Consider the following 18842-nt stretch of genomic DNA (forward strand, 5'->3'; position numbering starts at 1 on the left):
CTCCTCCCTCTGCTTCGGGGAACGCAGATTTCGGAAGTTTCCATGATCTCTGGTCACTGTAACAATTTCGCTCTTTTGGGTTTTTTCTTTAACAAATGTTATCTGCGGCACGAGTAATAAACGGATGAAGGGGGAGGGGCACACACAGGCACATAGTTTCCTTGAGCCCCAGTTCACAATGGCGCGGCGTTGAAGTCGCGTTATTTCAGCACAAATATCAGTGGAACTTCTCTACCTATTTCTTTGTGACTTCATATAACAGAGATCTGTGCGAGTCGCGATGGAATCTGCAGAAAGCAGCGCAGGAGCCGCTTCCATAACCGCTGCAACGTGACACGCGGGGATACGATCGGTTCTAGTGCCGGAAATTGGGTTCGACTTGTTATGCGATTTGGAACCGTCGCCCCAGTGTGAACAGGGGCTTATGGATGTGAAAATAAAATCCTTGATTTTCTTTTTTTTTTTTTTTTAAGATTTCTTAATTCAGGGATACAAATGTAGATTTTAATTTATTTTGCATCACGGATAATTTGATTGAGTCGATGGTTGGGGGTACAAGAACCTTCTGATTGACGGGACGACGTGTTCAGAACTCCAAAAAATGTCCTCTACTTAGTGTCCCACAACATCCCTTACTCACCGCCAACTCCAGAACCTGAAATGTGACACCGTCAGAGCTGCGAAGTGCGGCGCGCTCACACATTTAACCAATTAGGCAAGACAGCTAATATAAAAATATCTCACTTATTTAATTTGTTTAATCAAATTGTAAGGGGTGCCATTATTTTTAAAGTTGTCCCCTGAATTTTTTCTGTTTCATTATATATATATATAAATATTATTATACAGTATTTATATAGTGCCAACACCTTTGCTCAGCGCTGTACATTATATATATATATATATATATATATATAAATGTATATATATATATATATATATATATAAAATAAAAAACAATTTTTTTATATATAGATAGATATACACACATATATGCATTTTATTTTTTTAATTGTCTTTTATATATATATATATATATAATTAAAATAAAATTAATATATGTGTGTATATCTATCTATATATAAAAAAAATGAATATCATATCGATAGCTTCGATTTTTAATGACGCCTCACTTTTCCTAGAAAATGTATCCTTTACCTGTGAATGATGTGAATTTTATGTACAATGTAAAACATAATTAAAAAAACAACTACAGGCAAAAGCAAAGAAAAGCCGTGAAAAATCAGGGTGTATCTAAAATACTTTTTTTAATCTTGCTGAAATTCACAATTGATACAATGTTAAATTTTTATGTTTTTTTTTTTTTTTTGGTTTCTTTTTTTTTTTTTTTTTTCTATAACATACTGTACAATCATGTCAGTCCAACAGTTTTACAACAAGGCACGGCACACCAAACTCCAGCTCATCATCAACCCCCCTTCCCTAACCCCCTCCCCCCCAATACCTGAGGCGTCCCTCTTACATTGCACCCCAAGAACTGCAAAGTCGCTATGACAAGCGCCATGAGTCACGCGGTGCGAGGAATATAAAGAATCAGGGGATGCCGTCACATTTTATTTTGAAATATAATATAAAAAGAATAGATCTTTTTATTGTAATAAATACCTCTTTTTTTTTTTACAATAAATAAAAAACAGAAGTGCAATAGCAATGTTAAATGAAAAAATAATACGTTAATCATTTTAAATAAATAAATAAATAAACATGGATCGGTCTTCTAAGATGCAAAAGGTTTAAGTTTGGCCTTCTTGATGTGTCTGGAAGAAAGTTGACGTCATTTTCATGGCAATCTGAAAAAAAAAATGTAAAAATCATTAATTTATTTGTATAGGTCACTGTGGGTGTAAAAAAAATTTTTGCCCTCCTGTTTTCAGCCTATAGCCTATAAGTTGTCTGGGGTGTCAGAGTCCTGCCCCTTTTTTATAGGTTACAAATTAATTAATTACATTTCTCAGTGGACCCTCCTACATGCTCCTCCATTCATAGCCATACAGCTGCTGGCTTCCTAATCCTTCACCCCCCAAGAAAATATACAACCTTCTATTAATATGAATTTTCATATAATAATAATAATAATAATAATAACATTAGTAAAATAATAATAATAGTCCCATTCATATTAAATTCTAAACACATTGTTTCTGCTACATGTAAAAGGAGACTAACGGGCTCAGAATATTAAAAGATTATTTCAAAAATAAAAATAGTAATATTAATAATAATAAAAATAATAAATATTATTATTTAATATTAATATTTTTTCTTACTCTTTTCTTTCTCAGATACTGTGATGGCTTTCTAATCCTCCACAAAAAACTACAACCTTCTGTTAATATTGATTTTTATATAATAATAATAATAATAATAACAACATTAGTAAAATAATAATAATAGTCCCATTAATATTACATTATAAACACATTGTTTCTGCTACATGTAAAAGGAGACTAACGGGCTCAGAATATTAAAAGATTATTTAAAAAAAAAAAAAATATTAATAATAAAAATAATAATTATTATTTAATATTAATATTTTTTCTTACTATTTTTTTTCTCAGATACTGTGATGGCTTTCTAATCCTCCACAAAAAAGTACAACCTTCTGTTAATATTGATTTTTATATAATAATAATAATTTTATTAAAATAATAATAATAGTCCCATTAATATTACATTATAAACACATTGTTTCTGCTACATGTAAAAGGAAACTAATGGGCTCAGAATATTAAAACATTATTTCAAAAATAAAAATAGTAATATTACTAATAATAATAATAAAAACAATAATAATTATTATTTAATATTAATATTTTTTCTTACATTTTTTTTTCTCAGATACTGTGATGGCTTTCTAATCCTCCACAAAAAAGTACAACCTTCTGTTAATATTGATTTTTATATAATAATAAAAATAGAATTACTAAAATAATAGTCCCATTAATATTACATTATTAACACATTGTTTCTGTTACATGTAAAAGGGGCTCAGGATAATAAAAGATTATTTCAAAAGGAAAAATAGTAATATTAATAACAATAATAATAATAATTATTATTATTTAATATTAATATTTTTTCTTACTATTTTTTTCCTCAGATACTGTGATGGCTTTCTAATCCTCCACAATAAAGTACAACCTTCTGTTAATATTGATTTTTATATTATAATAATAATAACAAAAACAACAATTTTTAATATTAATATTTTTCTTTTTGAAAAAATATTTTATTATCCTGAGCCCCTCCTTTTACGTATAGCAAAAACAAGAAGAATATAATTTAATATTAATAGGACTATTATTTAATATTAATATTTTTCTTTTCAGATTAATTAATTAATCTCTTAGCAGACCCTGCTACATTCTTCTCCATTCATATCCACGCAGCTGTTGTGGTGGCTTCCTGATACTCCGCCTTCTATTCATATTAATGTCCATTATTAATAATAATGCTTATTGTTGTTGTTATTTAATATTCATATTTTTCTTTTCAAAACAATCTTTTATTATTCTGAGGATACTCCGCCTTCTGTTCATATTAATTTTTATTATTAATAATAATACTTATTGTTATTATTATTTAATATTCATATTTTTCTTTTCAAAACAATCTTTTATTATTCTGAGGATACTCCGCCTTCTGTTCATATTAATTTTTATTATTAATAATAATACTTATTGTTGTTGTTATTATTTAATATTCATATTTTTCTTTTCAAAACAATCTTTTATTATTCTGAGGATACTTTGCCTTCTATTCATATTAATGTTTATTATTAATAATAATACTTATTGTTATTATTATTTAATATTCATATTTTTCTTTTCAAAACAATCTTTTATTATTCTGAGGATACTCCGCCTTCTATTCATATTAATTTTTATTATTAATAATATTACTTATTGTTATTATTATTTAATATTCATATTTTTCTTTTCAACATAATCTTTTATTATTCTGAGCCCCTTAGTCTCCTTTTAAATGCAGCAGAAGCAATGGGATCCTTATTATTCGCTCAAAAGTTCGATGCGCTCAAAGAGGAATCAGTTTCAATGTTGCAACTCATTGTTCCGCCTCGTAGATGATGACCATTTGGGGTCAATTTCATTCTTTTTTTCCCAGCGATAAATTAATTTTTCTACAGTTTCCCACAATATATAATTATATTGCCAGGCTGATGCCCGAAGAAAATATTATTAATATTAATAATTAATATCTGTATAAATATTAAAGAGTAATACATTAATTACAATTAATATTAATAATATTTAAATAGTATAATATTAACAGTTAAATATTTTATTATAGCAAAAAAAAAGATATATACTGAAACTATTCTATTCCTCGGTGATGCAATTCTATTCCGTGTTCTGCTGTAATGGAAGCGCAGCACTTAGACCTGCTGGATGCTTCACGCGGCAGTGAAGCTGAGCTGCACCCGGCGAACACAAATCGTTTTCCCGTCTGGGATCTACAGCCATCTCTCTGGGGGATTCAGACTCCACGGCGGGCAATCTGGTAATAACTACACTCATTCCTAAGTGCTGGATCTCCACTGAAGGACAGACAACGGCTACAAAATAAATAAATAATAACTAGATTTGTTACATTGTTGCTTTTTTTTTTTTTTTTTTTTGCTGTTGTATTAAGGGCTGATAGTAAAAGATTGCTGCTGATCCCAAAGATCACAAATATCACAAGGAGATACCAGGGACCCGAAAAAAGGTTTGTGAGAATGGGGGGGAGAGAGGGGGAGAGAGGGGGGTGAGGAAGGGTAGAGGGGGGAGAGGGGGGGAGGAAGGGGAGAGGGGGAGAGATGGTGGGAGAGGGGGGGAGAGGTGCCGTAGGCTGCGAGACAATTACCATATTCCTGATGTCATCGCTAAGTTTAGACGTGAACGCTTCGTCTTCGCCTGCCAAAAGCCTTGGAGCCGACATTGGTGGGTACAAAATTGTTCTTCGCCATTCCTCCTGACCTGCTGAGAAAGTCGGCCAGGCGGTGGGTGACGCAAGTGGCTGTGTTGCACGCTCGTTTCTGGGTGGTCACGCTGGAGGTGCAAAACAATAATTACAGGATAGAACTAACATTGACACGCAATGACTATCAAATACCTAATACAATAAAAATGACAAAGAGTAATATTGATAATAATAATAATAAAGATGATTATAATATTATTACTAATAAAAATATTAACAATTATTATTATTATAACAGTTATTCAATTATTATTATATTTTTATAAATAATAATAATGATAATATTTGTTATAATTTTTGTTCTTAGTCTTATTTTTATTGTTGGAAATATGAATTATTATTTATTATTATTATTGTTATTATTATTAATATATTATGTATTATTACTATTAATATTATTAATAATAATAATATTAATAAAATAATGATATTTCATATTTCCAACAATACAAATAAGAATAAGAACAAAAAATTATAACAAATATTATTATTATAATAACAGTTATTTAATTATTATTATATTTATATTTTATATTATATGAATAATGAATAATAATATTTGTTATATTTTTTGTTCTTAGTCTTATTTTTATTGTTGAAAATATGACATATTAATATTATATTATTATTAATGATAATAATAACAAAAAAATATTATTTCATATTATGTATTAACAATAATAATAATAATAATAATAATAATATTTCATCTTTTCAACAATACACATAAGAATAAGAACAATATAACAAATATTATCATTATTATAATATTATGTATTATTAATAATAATAATAATATTTCATATTTTCAACAATAAAAATAATAATAAGAACAAAAAAAATATAACAAATATTATCATTATTATAATATTATGTATTATTATTAATAATAATATTTCATATTTTCAACAATAAAAATAAGAATAAGAACAAAAAATTATAACAAATATTATCATTATTATTACTATCATTATATTATGTATTATTATTAATAATAATAATTTATATTTTCAACAATAAAAATAAGAATAAGAACAAAAAATTATAACAAATATTATCATTATTATTACTATCATTATATTATGTATTATTAATAATAATAATTTATATTTTCAACAATAAAAATAAGAATAAGAACAAAAAATTATAACAAATATTATCATTATTATTACTATCATTATATTATGTATTATTAATAATAATAATAATAATAATAATAATTTATATTTTCAACAATAAAAATAAGAATAAGAACAAAAAATTATAACAAATATTATCATTTTTCTTATTATTTATAAAATATAACAATAATAATTGAATAATGAAATAATAATACTAATAAATTATTATTATTAGTAGCAGTAGTAGTAGTATTACCATTTATATTTTTTTCATAATATGAGCTTCACCTTCCTAAACTCACCTCCCTAACTTTGAATTTGACTTTTTGCACATAACTGCTTGCAAGAAAAAATTAAATATTAAAAAATACTGTTATACAAATTCATACTAAAACTAATTTGAACTCTATAGCATAAGCTGCTGCATCTCGGTTACATCTAAAAAAAAAAAATAATAATAACACAATGATATAATACATAAATACTAATTTTGTGGCCCCAAAAATTGCTTAAACTGTTTCCACCTCTAATTAGAAAATAAATAAAATATAAATTTTTTTTGTTTAGAAAAAAAAATAAATGATACAAATCTAAAATCTTTCCTAACTGCCAATACTTCGGATCTGGAAAATGAATCTCGCTGTCTCTAAAGTGCGGGAATTTAAAACAAAAAGGTTTTTCTTACCTGGACCGGTCACATGCAAAGTCACATGCAAGTCAGCATTTCTAGCAATGAAGTCATGCAGAGATTAGCGCAGGAAATCACCGAATGCGGTTACACGGCAGACTGGTGTCAGTGACACCGCGGGAGTCCATTAATGGGGACTCCTTCCAGCAATTTAATTAAAGACAATGCTTAACCTCGTAGAAAAATAGGTTTATTAATTAGGCCGGGAGAGAAGACGACTTTATTGTACATTGTAGAAGCAATGATGGAAAAAAAAGGGACAAAATCGCTATTTTTTTATTCTTTTTTTGTGATATTTTTGGTAAAATAAATCATTGTGCTTATGTTTGGGGGGGAAGGGGATAAGGGGAAGGAGGGGGGGGGGCTGCTTGTTGCGTCTATCTATCTTAGGGGGTGGGGGTGGGGGGGTCTTGGGCATTTCAGATCCAGCTGGGGTACCCTGCCCATTGGCTAGAAGTCACTTGTCTACACATGAGCCCCGCATGCATGGCGCCGCTGGAGACTCCTAGTTATTAATGTCAAGCTGGTCGCCATAGTAGTGTTCATTGTCCAGGGCCCCCAGGGCGCTCCTCTTCTTGCCGGGGGTCCCGGCGCCCACGTCGGTGCGAGGGTAGGAGCTTAATTTGTGCAAGTCCTGAGACAGTTTCCACAGCGTGCACGTGCTGAGGCCCGAGCAACGTTTGGACACGGGCCTGTTATCCAAGCTGCAAGGGGGAGACAGAAGAGAAGAACATGCCAACAACCAAAACCAGACCAAAAAAACCCCAAAAAAACTAAATGAAACGAGATCGTCACACGCATGCGCCTTCATGCAGCTTGCATCCCCCGACAATCTCAGCCCGTGCTGGCCCATCCACCACCACCTCGCCCTGTTAGTGTGTCATGCTGCTCACAGTGAGTGGTGCCCATGCCTTGCTGGGGGGGGGGGGGAGCGGTCCAGAGCTGCTGGCATGCTGCTCTGGCTTCGTCATGCGGTAGTGCTGGCTGCAGGGGGGGGGGAGGGGTATTTTAATGCAGGGCATGCATCCATTGATCAGTGCGCTCAGAGAATGAAGTCACCGCTCAGTGTGAACGCCCAGCTCCTAGTGATGCTCTTACTGCAGACACACCGGCCATCATGCAAAACACAGTATAGGACCCCACAAGAACCCCCCATCCCTCCCCATCCCCCCATCCCTCCCCACACCCCCCATCCCCATCCCCAGGCCTTCCTACCTCACCCTTACATCATCCAATCTGTCCTCCCGGGGGTGGCGGGAGGTGGCGGGTGTCACTCGCTCCCTTTCTAAAACACAATGAACCCCCCGATACACACCTGTGGCAGGGAATGAGTTAATGGATCTGCAGGAGGCCGCAACTGACAGACAGGATAAGGACCAAGTGCAGCAACCAATCAGAATGAATCATTTACTGATCTGATGTCAGTCCATCGTGGTGCTGGGGGAACCTGTGCTGGGGGAAGATGTGCTGGGAGAAGCTGTGCTGGGGGAACCTGTGCTGGGGGAACCTGGGCTGGGGGAAGCTGTGCTGGGGGAGCTGTGCTGGGGGAAGATGTGCTGGGGGAACCTGTGCTGGGGGAAGATGTGCTGGGGGAAGATGTGCTGGGGGAACCTGTGCTGGGGGAACCTGTGCTGGGGGAAGGTGTGCTGGGGGAAGATGTGCTGGGGGAACCTGTGCTGGGGGAAGATGTCCTGGGGAAGCTGTGCTGGGAGACCCTGTGCTGGGGAACCTGTGCTGGGGGAACCTGTGCTGGGGGAGGCTGTGCTGGGGGAACCTGTGCTGGGGGAGGCTGTGCGGGGGGAACCTGTGCTGGGGAAGCTGTGCTGGGGGAGGCTGTGCTGGGGGAACCTGTGCTGGGGGAAGCTGTGCTGGGGAACCTGTGCTGGGGGATCCTGTGCTGGGGGAAGCTGTGCTGGGGAACCTGTGCTGGGGGATCCTGTGCTGGGGGAAGCTGTGCTGGGGGATCCTGTGCTGGGGGATCCTGTGCTGGGGGAAGCTGTGCTGGGGAACCTGTGCTGGGGGATCCTGTGCTGGGGGAAGCTGTGCTGGGGGATCCTGTGCTGGGACATTGGCAGGAATTCTATAGAGGACCGGAGAAGTACTATCACCCCCAGTACTTCACTGGTAATGTCTGCCCTAATACCCTGAACATTCCTGGGGGGGGGGGGGGGAAACGGCCGCTGGAGGGCGCTGTGCTGAGTGGGTAATACACAGAACCCTGAGGCCAGGAGAATGGGAGTACTGAGGAGAGGAGAATGGGAGTACTGAGGAGAGGAGAATGGGAGTACTGAGGAGAGGAGAATGGGAGTACTGAGGAAAGGAGAATGGGAGTACTGAGGAGAGGAGAATGAGAGTACTGAGGACATGAGAATGGGAGTACTGAGGAGAGGAGAATGGGAGTACTGAGGACAGGAGAATGGGAGTACTGAGGAGAGGAGAATGGGAGTACTGAGGAGAGGAGAATGGGAGTACTGAGGACAGGAGAATGGGAGTACTGAGGACAGGAGAATGGGAGTACTGAGGAGAGGAGAATGGGAGTACTGAGGAAAGGAGAATGGGAGTACTGAGGAGAGGAGAATGGGAGTACTGAGGAAAGGAGAATGGGAGTACTGAGGACATGAGAATGGGAGTACTGAGGAGAGGAGAATGGGAGTACTGAGGAAAGGAGAATGGGAGTACTGAGGAAAGGAGAATGGGAGTACTGAGGACAGGAGAATGGGAGTACTGAGGCCAGGAGAATGGGAGTACTGAGGCCAGGAGAATGGGAGTACTGAGGACATGAGAATGGGAGTACTGAGGAAAGGAGAATGGGAGTACTGAGGACATGAGAATGGGAGTACTGAGGAAAGGAGAATGGGAGTACTGAGGACATGAGAATGGGAGTACTGAGGAAAGGAGAATGGGAGTACTGAGGACATGAGAATGGGAGTACTGAGGAAAGGAGAATGGGAGTACTGAGGCCAGGAGAATGGGAGTACTGAGGACATGAGAATGGGAGTACTGAGGAAAGGAGAATGGGAGTACTGAGGACATGAGAATGGGAGTACTGAGGAGAGGAGAATGGGAGTACTGAGGAAAGGAGAATGGGAGTACTGAGGAAAGGAGAATGGGAGTACTGAGGACAGGAGAATGGGAGTACTGAGGCCAGGAGAATGGGAGTACTGAGGCCAGGAGAATGAGAGTACTGAGGCCAGGAGAATGGGAGTACTGAGGACAGGAGAATGGGAGTACTGAGGCCAGGAGAATGGGAGTACTGAGGAGAGGAGAATGGGAGTACTGAGGAGAGGAGAATGGGAATACTGAGGAGAGGAGAATGAGAGTACTGAGGAGAGGAGAATGGGAATACTGAGGAGAGGGGAATGGGAGTACTGAGGCCAGGAGAATGGGAGTACTGAGGAGAGGAGAATGGGAGTACTGAGGAGAGGAGAATGGGAGTACTGAGGAGAGGAGAATGGGAGTACTGAGGAGAGGAGAATGGGAGTACTGAGGACAGGAAAATGGGAGTACTGAGGAGAGGAGAATGGGAGTACTGAGGAGAGGAGAATGGGAGTACTGAGGAGAGGAGAATGGGAGTACTGAGGAGATGAGAATGGGAGTACTGAGGCCAGGAGAATGGGAGTACTGAAGAGAGGAGAATGGGAGTACTGAGGAGAGGAGAATGGGAGTACTGAGGCCAGGAGAATGGGAGTACTGAGGACAGGAGAATGGGAGTACTGAGGACAGGAGAATGGGAGTACTGAGGACAGGAGAATGGGAGTACTGAGGACAGGAGAATGGGAGTACTGAGGAGAGGAGAATGGGAATACTGAGGAGAGGAGAATGAGAGTACTGAGGACAGGAGAATGGGAGTACTGAGGAAAGGAGAATGGGAGTACTGAGGACAGGAGAATGGGAGTACTGAGGAGAGGAGAATGGGAGTACTGAGGAGAGGAGAATGAGAGTACTGAGGAGAGGAGAATGGGAGTACTGAGGACAGGAGAATGGGAGTACTGAGGAGAGGAGAATGGGAGTACTGAGGAGAGGAGAATGAGAGTACTGAGGAGAGGAGAATGGGAGTACTGAGGAGAGGAGAATGGGAGTACTGAGGAGAGGAAAATGGGAGTACTGAGGAGAGGAGAATGAGAGTACTAGGAGAAGAGAATGGGAGTACTGAGGAGAGGAGAATGGGAGTACTGAGGACAGGAGAATGGGAGTACTGAGGACAGGAGAATGGGAGTACTGAGGAGAGGAGAATGGGAGTACTGAGGAGAGGAGAATGGGAGTACTGAGGACAGGAGAATGGGAATACTGAGGACAGGAGAATGAGAGTACTGAGGAGAGGAGAATGGGAGTACTGAGGAGAGGAGAATGGGAGTACTGAGGAGAAGAGAATGGGAGTACTGAGGACAGGAGAATGGGAGTACTGAGGAGAGGAGAATGGGAGTACTGAGGAGAGGAGAATGGGAGTACTGAGGAGAAGAGAATGGGAGTACTGAGGACAGGAGAATGGGAGTACTGAGGACAGGAGAATGGGAGTACTGAGGAGAGGAGAATGGGAGTACTGAGGAGAGGAGAATGAGAGTACTGAGGAGAGGAGAATGGGAGTACTGAGGAGAGGAGAATGGGAGTACTGAAGACAGGAGAATGTAGACAGAAGAGACAGACACAGTCTGAGTTATAGTGAGGTATGTCAATGTACTCTGCACTGTGCAGACTCCCCCTCTACACATCCTATAGGATTCAGCAGTATAGTGTCCATAGTATGGGGTGGATGATATATGAGAAATCCAATTTTACAGACTCATGAAATGTGTTCATAATGTGAGGTTCAATAATATACTCTGCACTGTACAGACTCCATCAAATCTATATATATATATATACATACAGGGGTAATATAATGTACTCTGTACTGTATAGACTCATCCCATCTCTCTCTATATATATATATTCCCATTTCTCTCTCTCTCCCGCTAGATAGATAGATAGATAGATAGATAGATAGATAGATAGATAGATAGATAGAGAGATAATAGATAGATAGATAGATAGATAGATAGATAGATAATAGATAGATAGATAGATAGATAGATAGATAGATAGATAGATAGATAGATAGATAATAGATAGATAGATAATAGATAGATAGATAGATAGATAGATAGATAGATAGATAGATAGATAGATAGATAATAGATAGATAGATAGATAATAGATAGATAATAGATAGATAGATAATAGATAGATAATAGATAGATAATAGAGAGATAGATAGATAGATAATAGATAGATAGATAATAGATAGATAGATAGATAGATAGATAGATAGATAGATAGATAGATAATAGATAGATAATAGATAGATAGATAGATAGATAGATAGATAGATAGATAGATAATAGATAGATAAATAGATAGATAGATAGATAGATAGATAGATAATAGATAGATAGATAGATAGATAGATAGATAGATAGATAGATAGATAATAGATAGATAGATAGATAGATAGATAGATAGATAGATAGATAGATAGATAATAGATAATAGATAGATAGATAGATAGATAGATAGATAGATAGATAGATAGATAATAGATAGATAATAGATAGATAGATAGATAGATAGATAGATAGATAGATAGATAGATAATAGATAGATAGATAGATAGATAGATAGATAGATAGATAGATAGATAGATAATAGATAGATAATAGATAGATAGATAGATAGATAGATAGATAGATAGATAATAGATAGATAATAGATAGATAGATAGATAGATAGATAGATAGATAGATAGATAGATAGATAATAGATAGATAATAGATAGATAGATAGATAGATAGATAGATAGATAGATAGATAATAGATAGATAGATAGATAGATAGATAGATAATAGATAGATAATAGATAGATAGATAGATAGATAGATAGATAGATAGATAGATAGATAGATAGATAGATAGATAATAGATAGATAATAGATAGATAGATAATAGATAGATAGATAGATAATAGATAGATAGATAATAGATAGATAATAGATAGATAGATAGATAGATAGATAGATAGATAGATAGATAGATAGATAATAGATAGATAGATAATAGATAGATAGATAGATAATAGATAGAGAGATAATAGATAGATAATAGATAGATAGATAGATAGATAGATAGATAGATAGATAATAGATAGATAGATAGATAGATAGATAGATAGATAGATAGATAATAGATAGATAGATAGATAGATAGATAGATAATAGATAGAGAGATAATAGATAGATAATAGATAGATAGATAGATAGATAGATAGATAGATAGATAGATAGATAATAGATAGATAATAGATAGATAGATAGATAGATAATATAATGTACTTTGTACTGTATATACTGACTTTATATACCTATATATTTTATACTGTACACTCGCCCATCTATATATCTGAGTATTATAGTGTACTCTGTGCTGTACACTCGCCCCATCTATATATGTGAGTATTATAGTGTACTCTGTGCTGTACACTCGCCCCATCTATATATGTGAGTAGTATAGTGTACTCTGTGCTGTACACTCGCCCCATCTATATATGTGAGTATTATAGTGTACTCTGTGCTGTACACTCGCCCCATCTATATATCTGCGTATTATAGTGTACTCTGTGCTGTACACTCGCCCCATCTATATATCTGCGTATTATAGTGTACTCTGTGCTGTACACTCGCCCCATCTATATATCTGAGTATTATAGTGTACTCTGTGCTGTACACTCGCCCCATCTATATATCTGAGTATTATAGTGTGCTCTGTGCTGTACACTCGCCCCATCTATATATGTTGGTATTATAGTGTGCTCTGTGCTGTACACTCGCCCCATCTATATATCTGAGTATTATAGTGTGCTCTGTGCTGTACACTCGCCCCATCTATATATCTGCGTATTATAGTGTACTCTGTGCTGTACACTCGCCCCATCTATATATGTTGGTATTATAGTGTACTCTGTGCTGTACACTCGCCCCATCTATATATCTGCGTATTATAGTGTACTCTGTGCTGTACACTCGCCCCATCTATATATGTTGGTATTATAGTGTACTCTGTGCTGTACACTCGCCCCATCTATATATCTGAGTATTATAGTGTACTCTGTGCTGTACACTCGCCCCATCTATATATCTGAGTATTATAGTGTGCTCTGTGCTGTACACTCGCCCCATCTATATATGTTGGTATTATAGTGTGCTCTGTGCTGTACACTCGCCCCATCTATATATCTGAGTATTATAGTGTGCTCTGTGCTGTACACTCGCCCCATCTATATATCTGCGTATTATAGTGTACTCTGTGCTGTACACTCGCCCCATCTATATATGTTGGTATTATAGTGTACTCTGTGCTGTACACTCGCCCCATCTATATATCTGAGTATTATAGTGTACTCTGTGCTGTACACTCGCCCCATCTATATATCTGAGTATTATAGTGTGCTCTGTGCTGTACACTCGCCCCATCTATATATCTGAGTATTATAGTGTACTCTGTGCTGTACACTCGCCCCATCTATATATGTTGGTATTATACTCTGCTGTACAGACTCGCCCAGAATAAATCCTGTATGTTTCAGCAGTATAGTGTCCATAGTAGGAGGGAGATGATATGAGAGAAAATTAAATGTGCCCCCCCCCCCCCCCCCCGCAGGGCTCACTTACTTGTTCCCATCACCCCCCTGCTCCATCTCCTCTGCCGTCATCTGTACGAATTCTTTGACCAAAGCGTTGAGTAACCGTCGTGCCTCATAGTCGCTGATGGTGACCCGGTCCGTTAAGGTGTCCAAGCCCGGTCTTCATGGGGAGAGAAGAGAGCGAATGTCAGAGGAAGAGGGGCGAGTGACCACGCCGCAGTCCCGCAGCCTAATACCCGACATCCCCCAGACTGCGCCATCCCAGGCGGACGCCACCCTCTTACCTGACTGGCGCTGCCTGCGTGCTGGACATCTGGCTGACCACCAAGCCCAGGACTGCGACGAGGGAGGAGACCTTCAGGAGAACCATCATGTCCTGTCCAGGAAGATTTAAAGGGAAAGTTTTGGCCGGCTGCCAGCAATGCCATCATCATTAAACCCCCCCCCCCCCCCCCAGACCTCTCCACCATAATCTCCTGAAAGCTTTCCAGCGACTGCCACACATTCCACTCGCAAGTCGCCGTCTCCGGCTCTCGCAGCCCTCACACCACCTTATTAGAAGATCTTATTATACGCTGGAGCGCGGTGTTCGATGAAATGAAAATTGCGATGCATTGAAGTCTGTTTTATAATCGTTACATATGGAGGCTGGTGGAAGGATTTAACCTGCAGCTGTCAGGCTTTGCACACGCTGGGAGTTGTAGTTCTGCGACAGACCCAATGCTGCAAGTCAAAATTTGTAGTAAAATTTGGAAATGGTAAAATCTGGAAATAAGGGACACGAATCTACCACGGTCAAAGGATTCATCCTGGAGGTAGGCTGACATTTCATTCCTCCAATCAGCTTATAGAAAGACAGAGTCTGCCGCCATACTGGGACTTATAGTTCCCCACCATCCCAGCAGGCTTTTAAATCAACCTTAGCAGGCAATGACCGTTCCTTGTCCGTGTTACACACTGAAGCAGCTAAAACACATTTAACTTAGGGCTCCTGGGCATGCTGGGCATTTTAGTTCCTCAGGAGCCCAAGAGCCAAGGGAACAGAGCTATAGTTCCACCAGATCCATCAGGTGAGACTTCTAGCACCGGGATGGCTGAATACGGACAATTCCTTTCATCAGCTTTATCATCTGTACTAGACGTTGCTGAATGTAAAATAGAAATGACGGCGACGGCAAAAGCGTTAGCCGCCTGCGTGGAGAAGGTGGAAGAGCGGCGAGTGTCATAGCAAAGAGTCGGAGAACTTCAAATCCACTTACCTGGCCAGTGATTGTAAGTTGTCGGCTTCCTAGTGGGAGAGACTCTCTTAGAGCAGTTACGATTTTCACTCTCAGTGCTCTCCAATGAGAAGAAGGGCGCCCTTATATACCTGCCGACTGCATGAGAGTGTGTGGGCGTCCTGTGACCGCCCGCCAGCCAATGGGGGCCATCCCAGCCCAACACCGACCAATCCCCGGCAGGGTCCGGACCCCCCGGGCGACCAATGACGTCATCACAGTCACTGAGAATTCCATTCACAAAACCTGCCAGTCATCGCTCCCTGATAGAAGCATTTGCATTGATGTCATTGAAAAAAAAAACTAAAAAAAAAAAAAAAAAGCAGAAACGTTAATGAAAAGTAAAGGGGAAGAGTCTCCAGTCATTAATAATTTATCCTCTGCTTACACCGCTCCCCCCCCCCCCTTCCCAAAATATGACTCGATGTTGTTGTGGGAGACAAAAAACTCAATGGACGGCCTTTATTAAAAGCGACATCTACTGCAGAACGTACTGCATTGCAGACACCATCGCCAGATCATCAGCGATTTATCGCAACGCTGACTAATCTGAGTGCATCCCGGTGTGGGGGGTGGGAAGGGGCAACATGGCCAACTGCAGCACAAGAACCATCTACAAAACTTTTATGGTGGTCAATATATCAGTGACCAACCATCTATACTGGTCTACACACCTACCTACACCAGGATATACATCTATATACCTCACTGTACCTATATACCAGTCTATATACCTCACTGTACCTATATACCAGTCTACATACCTCTTTGTACCTATATACCAGTCTATATACCTCTTTGTACCTATATACCAGTCTATATACCTCTTTGTACCTATATACCAGTCTATCTACCTCTTTGTACCTATATACCAGTCTATACCACTCGCTGTACCTATATACCAGTCTACATACCTCAATGTACCTATATACCAGTCTACATACCTCAATGTACCTATATACCAGTCTATATACCTCTTTGTACCTATATACCAGTCTATATACCTCTTTGTACCTATATACCAGTCTATATACCTCTTTGTACCTATATACCAGTCCATACCCCTCACTGTACCTATATACCAGTCCATACCCCTCACTGTACCTATATACCAGTCTTTTCACCTCACTGTACCTATATACCAGTCTATACCCCTCACTGTACCTATATACCAGTCTACATACCTCAATGTACCTATATACCAGTCTATAGCACTCACTCTACCTACATACCAGTCTATGTACCTCTCTGTACCTATATACTAGTCTACATACCTCAATGTACCTATATACCAGTCTATATATCCCACTGTACCTATATACCAGTCTATATATCCCACTGTACCTATATACCAGTCTATAGCACTCACTCTACCTACATACCAGTCTATGTACCTCTCTGTACCTATATACTAGTCTACATACCTCAATGTACCTATATACCAGTCTATATATCCCACTGTACCTATATACCAGTCTTTACACCTCACTGTACCTATATACCAGTCTATATATCCCACTGTACCTATATACCAGTCTTTACACCTCACTGTACCTATATACCAATCCCTATACCCCACTCAACTTATATACCAGTCTATATACCTCGCTGTATCTATACCAGTCTATAAACTTCCCTGCACCTACATATCAGTGTATACACTTCACTGTACATATATACCAGTCTACATGCCCCTATTCAAGTCTATGCACCTCGCATCTCGCCCCACCCAGTGGGTCGCCTCTGTGGCCAAGCCCCGATGAGTGGGGCAAAACGCATCCGAGGACGTGGCCGGAGCGAGGACTAAGGCCAACACAGACACCTTCCACCACTCCATGTGGGTTGGATTGAGCAGCGTCCACATCTCTTGACAACTTTACACCCCTAGATACAGTCAGGACACCTGCCCCCACATCAGCGCATCGGCTGGGTTACTTTACATTGTCTAGCTTAGAGCTGTGCTGCAAGCCTGTCATATCATGGTAGAGAGGGGCAGTTACAATGACAGATTAGGACAATAGAGGGTGTATGATGGTGGAGAGGGACAGTGGAGTGTATAATGGGACAGCAGGGATAGTGATGGGTGTATATTGGTGGAGAGGGACAGTGGAGTGTATAATGGGACAGCAGGGATAGTGAAGGGTGTAATTTTGGTGGAGAGGGACAGTGAAGAAGGATGTATAATGGGACATTGGGGATAGTGATGGGTGTATATTGGTGGAGAGGGACAGTGGAGTGTATAATGGGACATTGGGGATAGTGATGGGTGTATAGTGGTGGAGAGGGACAGTGAAGGATGTATAATGGGACAGTAGGGATAGTGAAGGGTGTAATTTTGGTGGAGAGGGACAGTGAAGGGTGTATAGTGGTGGAGAGGGACAGTGAAGGGTGTATAGTGGTGGAGAGGGACAGTGAAGGGTGTATAGTGGTGGAGGGGACAGTGAAGGGTGTATAGTGGTGGAGAGGGACAGTGAAGGGTGTATAGTGGTGGAGGGGACAGTGAAGGGTGTATAATGGTGGAGAGGGACAGTGAAGGGTGTATAATGGGACAGTAGGGATAGTGAAGGGTGTAATTTTGGTGGAGAGGGACAGTGAAGGATGTATAATGGGACATTGGGGATAGTGAATGGTGTACAATGGTGGAGAGGGATAGTGAAGGGTGTGAAATGGTGGAGAGGGACAGTGAAGGATGTATAATGGGACAGTAGGGATAGTGCAGGGTGTAATGTTTGTGGAGAGGGACAGTGAAGGCTGTATAGTGGTGGAGAGAGATAGTGAAGGGTGTACAATGGTGGAGAGGGACAGTGAAGGGTGTACAATGGTGGAGAGGGACAGTGAAGGGTGTACAATGGTGGAGAGGGACAGTGAAGGGTGTACAATGGTGGAGAGGGACAGTGAAAGATGTATAATGGGAAAGTGGAAACAGTGAAGGATGTATATTGGTGGAGAGGGACAGTGAAGGGTGTATAGTGGTGGAGAGAGATAGTGAAGGGTGTACAATGGTGGAGAGGGACAGTGAAGGGTGTACAATGGTGGAGAGGGACAGTGAAGGGTGTACAATGGTGGAGAGGGACAGTGAA

The 18842-nt window shown here is 39.2% G+C and overlaps 1 protein-coding gene across 2 annotated transcripts; it reads right to left on the bottom strand.

Annotated features, from left to right (window-relative positions):
- Positions 1-1562: 1562 nt before the first annotated feature.
- On the bottom strand, positions 1563-15898 carry CALCB (calcitonin related polypeptide beta). Of its 2 annotated transcripts, XM_089662059.1 has the most exons (5): positions 15745-15897; positions 14770-14861; positions 14514-14645; positions 4888-5072; positions 1563-1811 (listed from the first exon to the last, which is right to left on the bottom strand). In XM_089662059.1, the coding sequence occupies exons 2-4, from the start codon at positions 14856-14858 to the stop codon at positions 4913-4915; spliced, it is 381 nt and encodes a 126-aa protein (XP_089518185.1). In that variant the 5' UTR covers positions 14859-14861; positions 15745-15897; the 3' UTR covers positions 1563-1811; positions 4888-4912. The 2 variants fall into 2 exon arrangements, with proteins under 2 accessions (XP_089518185.1, XP_089518184.1); XM_089662058.1 differs by lacking the exons at positions 1563-1811; positions 4888-5072 and adding an exon at positions 6988-7517 and having other exon boundaries at positions 15745-15898.
- Between the last annotated feature and the right edge of the window lie 2944 nt (positions 15899-18842).

The sequence above is a fragment of the Staurois parvus genome, unplaced genomic scaffold, assembly GCF_062004578.1.
Source record: "Staurois parvus isolate SC_StPar_1 unplaced genomic scaffold, SC_StPar_1.0 ptg001421l, whole genome shotgun sequence".
NCBI classification, from domain to species: domain Eukaryota; kingdom Metazoa; phylum Chordata; class Amphibia; order Anura; family Ranidae; genus Staurois; species Staurois parvus.

Excerpts from the sequence above, each read along its gene's own strand:
- CALCB (XM_089662058.1), bottom strand. The coding sequence starts at position 14,858 with ATGATGGTTCTCCTGAAGGTCTCCTCCCTCGTCGCAGTCCTGGGCTTG. Across the intron at positions 14,646-14,769 it reads ACGCAGGCAGCGCCAGTCAG|ACCGGGCTTGGACACCTTAA; the intron begins GTAAGAGGGTGG and ends CTCCCCATGAAG. Across the intron at positions 7,518-14,513 it reads CAGGGGGGTGATGGGAACAA|CTTGGATAACAGGCCCGTGT; the intron begins GTAAGTGAGCCC and ends TCCCCCTTGCAG.